The sequence below is a fragment of the Eriocheir sinensis genome, chromosome 11, assembly GCF_024679095.1.
Source record: "Eriocheir sinensis breed Jianghai 21 chromosome 11, ASM2467909v1, whole genome shotgun sequence".
Lineage (NCBI taxonomy): Eukaryota > Metazoa > Arthropoda > Malacostraca > Decapoda > Varunidae > Eriocheir > Eriocheir sinensis.
In genome coordinates, this window is record NC_066519.1 from 22,197,488 (window position 1) to 22,203,942 (window position 6,455).

At 51.9% G+C, this 6,455-nt stretch overlaps 1 protein-coding gene across 1 annotated transcript in view; it reads right to left on the reverse strand.

Moving 5' to 3' along the window:
• Positions 1 to 562: 562 nt before the first annotated feature.
• Positions 563 to 6,455, reverse strand: part of LOC126997060 (delta-like protein 1) — a 77,363-nt gene continuing 71,470 nt past the window's right edge. Inside the window, exons 7-9 of the mRNA XM_050858098.1 lie at positions 5,955 to 6,015; positions 3,608 to 5,164; positions 563 to 3,410 (exon numbers count right to left, since the gene is read on the reverse strand). Coding sequence (XP_050714055.1) covers positions 3,134 to 3,410; positions 3,608 to 5,164; positions 5,955 to 6,015 — 1,895 coding nt within the window. The 3' untranslated portion in view covers positions 563 to 3,133. The remainder of the gene's footprint in view (positions 3,411 to 3,607; positions 5,165 to 5,954; positions 6,016 to 6,455) is intronic.

Sequence of the window (6,455 nt, forward strand, 5' to 3'; positions counted from 1 at the left end):
GTTTCCTTCTTTCTCTTCTCTATTTTCTTCCCTTCCTTCTTTATCTCACATCTTTTCCCTTTCTCTTCTTCCTCTCTCATTGTTTCATTCTTTCCTTTATTTCACAGCTTTTCCCCCATTGCTTCTTCTCTTCTCTTTCCCTTCCTTCCCATCATTTACCTTTCCTTCTACATCATTTTGACGCTTCCTCACACACCCTAACCACACCCACACCTATCTCCCCTTCTCTATTCCTTTCTCATTCATTTTCTTTCTTTTCTCTTCCCTTGTAATTCTCTCTTCTCTTTAATTTCTTCTCTCATTTGTCTCATCCTTTTCCCTTATCATCGTTTCCTTTATTTAATATTTCAACGATTTTCCCCCTTTGCTTCCTTCTCTTTCTTTCCCTTCCCATCATTTATCTTCCCTTCTACATCATTTTGACCCACACCTTTCCCTTCCCTTCCTTTCTTTATCCTTACACTCCATCAGTCTGACCCTTCCTTAAACACCTACCCACACCCACACCCACACACCCACAGGAGGCATCTTAACAATACATGAAATTCCAAACACACGTGAATTGAAAAAATATTCCTTTTATTCCTTCTGTTCCGAGGACGAAGTGGTTTATGTACACAAGATTTACAAGAGATATTTACAGGCTGTTTAAATAACCTTAGTTGACACACACTTGGCGATACTTACACTTACAGGAGAGCCGCGAGGGGGGACGAAAAAAAAAAGTGTAGACAGACAGAGACAGACACATAGACAACACATATTATGACCAACCCAGTGACCCCGTGTGTGTGTGTGTAAGAGAGTGACTACAGTTGCCTTACATGTATTATTATTTTTTATATATCTGGCTGACAACTGCAGAGAGAGAGAGAGAGAGAGAGGGGGCGTATGTGTCTGGGGGGATGTGTCTGTGGGGGTTGTCAACATCCTGTGGGGTGACATCCTGTGGGTCCAGAGAGAGAGAGAGAGAGAGAGAGAGAGAGAGAGAGAGAGAGAGAGAGGGGGGGTCACTGGGAGGCACGGAACACAAAACAGCAATAATAATAATAATAATAATGTCACATCATTTCTTCAACGAAACTCATCATTGTCATTATCATCATCAACGCGACTCACACACGAGAACGGAACGCTTGTCTGTCTACCTGGCCGTGCTAATTAGGGGAGCACAGGTGATGGGGGTCAGGTGTAGTAGTAGTAGTAGTAGTAGTAGTAGTAGTAGTAGTAGTAGAAGGAGGAGGAGGAGGAGAGGCATAGGAGGAAGAAGGGAGGAGAAGAAAATAGAAAGGAACAGAAATAGTTGTAGTAGTAAAATTAATAGTAGTTGTAGTAAATAGTAGTAGGAGGAGGAGGAGGAAGAGGAAAAAAAAGAAGGAAGAAAGGGACTGAATAGAATATAAAGAAAATAGAAGCAGTAAAGGAGATGGAAAAAGTTTAGAAAGGAAGGATAAAAAGGTAAAAGAAAATAAAGAATAAATACAAAATAAATGCAACAAAGGATGAGAATAACATTAGGACATAACAATGACTGACTCCACCCCTTCCCCTCCTTCCTCCCTCTCTCCTCTTCTTCCCCTCTCTCCTCCACTCTCGTAATGCCCTTCAATTTGGGGAGAGGAGGAAGGGGAGGAAGAGGAGAGAAAGGGAAAGGGGAGGAGGTAAAGGGGGGACAATTTTTACCTTACCTAACATCACACACCTGTCGCTAATGAGTTAATTAATTACACCTGCACACACCTGTACAAAAGTAGAAAATAGCTCGTCGTCTTCTTCACTTTCCATTTTCTTTCTTTAATTTTCACTCACTTTTATTTATTTGAGTTCATTAATTGACTGACTTTTCTGGAGTTATTATTAATTAGGGAACGTTAATTATTTGGGCTCTGGCTCCAGCACACACACACACACACACACACACACACACACACACACACACACACACACACACGCACTTTTAAGTAACAAAATTTGAGATCGACCAGTAACCGCTAACCTACACACACACACACACACACACACACACACACACACACACACACACACACACACACACACACACACACACACCGCGGTTTTGTCTAAGGGGAAGAAAAGGGGAGAGGGAAGGAATGAGGGAGGGGAAGGGGAGGAAAGACACATTTTTGGCTACACGAAGGGGAAGAGGAGAGAGAAGGGAAGGGGAGGAAAGAAGTGGGAGCAGAATACCTCCCACCCCTCCTCGTTACCTCCCCCCCTTCCCTTCCCTTCACTCTCCCTCCCTTCCTCTCTCCCTCCTCCTCCTCTCTCCCCCTCCCTCTCCCCCATCACACACACACACACACACATACAACCTTATCACTTAACTTATGTAAAAAAAATTAGTGTATCTTTAACAAATAAATAAATAACACATGTACAATAATTGATCTAAAATTAATTAAAGAGAGAAAGTAGAGACACGGGGAAAGAGAGAAAATAAGAGGAAAAAAGAAAGAGAGGAAAATAAAGAAAGAAACAAACAAATAATTATCTTTGGATGCGTTTAGGACTTAGAGGAAGTGAAAACGTTACTTCAGTATTATTATTTTTTCACGTTTTCCTTCTTAATTGTTTTTCGTCGGGTAATGCGAAGGAAGGAAGGAAGAGGGAAGGAAGGAGAGAAGGAAGGCAGGAGGAAAGGAGAGAAGGAAAGGAAGGCAGGAGGAAAGGAGAGAAGGAAAGGAAGGCAGGAGGAAAGGAGAGAAGGAAGGGAGATGAGAAAAATAATGGTGATAGAAATAATGAATAGCTAAGGTCTGACTTGTTCCATCATAGACACGAGAGAGAAATGAAAGAAGAGGAAGGAAGGAAAAATAATAATAATAATAAATAGATTTGGTTTGGTTGTGAAAGTTTAATATACAATAGACAGATAGATAGAAAGATAGAGATAAGCAGAGATACACACTCACGAACACACGTTAAAGAGAGAGGAGGGAAGAGAGGAAGGAAAAATTGTCGGAAAAAAAGAGGAAAAAAAGGATCCTCGCATTACCCGCAGTTCCCTCACACCCACTGGCGGAGGGTTGGTTTGGCGTCTCTAGCACTCGACCCAGTCACTCCCTGGCACCACTTCGATACCCCTCACTTGGCACTCACTCGCTTCACCGGGCTAAACCTCAGTGGCGATGTAGTTTTCGTCGTAGTGTTCCTCAATGACGTAGACACTGGAGGGCGTGGTACAGGTGGAGGGCGTGCAGGTGGAGGAGAGCGTGTGGGTGGAGTTGTGCATGTCCCCTCCACTCCCTCCACCTCCACTGCTGGTGTTGGTGCTGGTGGTGCTGCCGCCGACTCCACATCCGCCTCCGCCTCCTCCACTACTACCACCACCACTACTGCAGCCCCCGCCGCCGCCGCCTCCACCGCCACCGCGTTTGCTGTAGACATCACTGTGGGGAGAAGAGAGGGTGGGGTCAGGGGGGGTGAGGGGCTGGGGGGTTATGTCTATGGGGTTTATGTGTGTGTCTGGGGGTTGTGTCCATGGGGCTTGTCAATATACTGTGGGAGGGACGTCCTGTGTGGAGAGAGAGAGAGAGAGAGATGCATATAGATCAACACACACACACACACACACACGGACGCTCACCTGTGGCTGTGGGTGCGGGGCAGCATGGCGTCGGGGAAGGCCTTGCAGGGCGCGGCGCCGTACTCGGAGGTGGGCGTTGTGCGCGGCGGCGCGGCGTCGAAGTCCTTCTCGAGGCGGTCGGCGAGGGAGAGGCGCGAGACATCGGTGTTGATCGTCTTGGTGCTGCGCGCCGGCACGATGGAGTAGGCGTTCTCCGTGGGTTTCTTGTAGTCGTGGGCGTCGTGGTGGTGGTGGTGGTGGTGGTGGTGCGGGAGGTGGCGCGGCGCGGGGCCGGGCGGCGGCGGCGGCGGCGCGTGGTGGGTGTTGAGCGGCTTGACGGGGTACTCGAGGGCGTTGAAGATCATGTGGTCCTCGAGGCACTTGTTGTTGTTGGCGGCGTTGACGGCGTTGTGCACCGTGTTGGCCTCGTTCTGGCGCCGCGCCTCCTCGTCCTGGCGAGCGCGCTCGCGCTGCCGTCGCCGCTTCATGCACACGATGACCAGCACGGACACCACGGCCAGCACGGGCACGGCGATGCTGAACACCACCACCAGCACCACCTGCGCCGCCGACATGGTCTCCGTCACGGGGTCGGCGCGCGGCACGATGGAGCCGGTGGGGATGGAGCAGCGCGGGCCGCCGAACCCGTCAGGGCAGGAGCAGGTGAAGCCGCCTGCCAGGGCCGGGGCCTCCCGGCAGTACCCGCCGTTGTGACAGGGGTTGGAGGCGCAGGCCGCGGCGGGCACCGTGGCACGCTCCGTGCACTGCCTGCCGCCCCAGCCCGCCGGGCACTGGCACGTGAAGCCGTTGACGCGGTCCACGCACACGCCGCCGTGGGCGCAGGGCGCGCCGCGGCACTCGTCCACGTTGGTCTGGCACAGGTCGCCCACGAAGCCCGGCACGCAGCGGCACACGTACGAGTCCACGGCGTCCACGCACGTGCCGCCGTTGAGGCACGGCCGGTGCGCGCAGTCGTCGATGTTGACCTCGCAGCGCGGGCCCGTGTAGCCCACGCCGCACACGCAGGTGAAGCCGTCGTGCTCGTCCACGCAGGCGCCGCCGTTGAGGCACGGGGCCGAGGCGCACTCGTTGACGGGCCGCTCGCAGCTGGGGCCCTCGAAGCCGGCGCGGCAGAGGCAGCGGTAGCCGGTGGGCGTGTCGGTGCAGGTGGCGCCGTGGCGGCAGGGCCGGTCGGTGCAGGACTGGCCGGAGATCTGGCAGTACTGCCCCGTGTACCCGGAGGGGCACTGGCACACGAAGTTGTCGTCGCCGGTGTCGAGGCAGGTGCCGCCGTTCTGGCAGGGCGTGGTGGCGCACGTGTCGTTGATGATCTCGCAGTTGGTGCCGGAGAAGCCCGCGGGGCACTCGCAGGTGTAGGAGCCGGGCTCGGTGTTGTAGCAGGTGCCGCCGTTCTTGCAGGGGCGGTGGTTGGTGCAGTAGTTGAGGTCGGCGTTGCAGAAGAGGCCGCCCCAGCCCTCGTCACAGTTGCACTGCCACGGCTTCTCGCAGCTCCCGTACTGGCACCCCGGGTACTTCACGCACTGGTCGCAGTTGGGGCCCTGCCAACCCATGTGGCACCTGGGGGACACAAACAGGGGGGGTTAACACACTGACCACACACACACACACACACACACACACACACACACACACACACACACACACACACGCCTGTCCTCAGCCTTCCTTGTGTTACAGGACGCGGGGCAGCCCGGCGCCGGCAGGACACAGGAAGGAGGAAGACCAGACTCCCGGGGCACATCTGTCTGCCACAGCCCTCCAGGCACCCCGCCCCGCCGCCACCTGGACCCCCTCTAGCGGTACTAATGTCCACCAGACGTGTCCTGCCCCCCCCCCCCCCTCCCCCTCCCCCTCACACCAACTCATGCCCCCGCGGTGGTGGGCTTCTCCTTCCGTGAGAACGTGGCACTGGGCCTCCTCCTCCTCCATCCCCCCCTCCCCCCTGCAGCTGTCCATCCTCTTTCGCCGCCTCCGCCGGTTCCATCTTCCTTCCTCTTGGCTATTATCTCCCTCTTCTTCCATCTCCTCCTCCTCCTTCACTGGGCACCCCTATTAGTCTTCCTCTTCGATTATACTAGTGGGAGGCGGTGGGGTAACACTGAGGAGGAGGAGGAGGAGGAGGAGGAGGAGGGGCAGTTGTTGTTTTCCTACCTAAGACAAACTAAAGCTGCTTCTGTCTCTTCACACACACACACACACAGTAGGCCTATCACACATAATAATACATTCACAATATTAACCACTATCTCTTAACTTCCTCCTCCTCCTGATAACATAATTCTGTACCAACACCACCACCACCACCACCACCACTACTACTACTACTACTACTACTACTTATACTTACTTGCACTCGTCGGGTTTGTGGCAATATCCCGTCTTATCGTGACATCCTTCCCGACAAATGGCTGCAAGAGAGGGAAAAAAAGGGAAATTAGCAACGGACGGGATTAAAGTTGGTGAATTAAGTTTTACGGATGGGAAAAAAGTTGAATTAAGTTACGGATGGGGGAAAAAAAGGGGAAATTAGCAAACTGACGGGAAAAAAGGTGAATCAAGTTACGGATGGGAAGTTACAAAATTAATTACCTTCTTTTGCAGTCAAGGAAAGATACAGGTTATGGGAATTTAGTTTACTGATGGGGGAATAAAGTTAGATGTTATTTTTTATCATTAATGTTATTTTTATTGTTTTGTTGAGTGATGGAGGAGGATAAAAATTTGGAGAGAAGACAAAATAAATGAATAAAGAAGAAAATAAGGAAGCGTTCTTTTCTTTATACTCCTTCCAAGTCACACACACACACACACACACACACACACACACACACACACACACACACACACA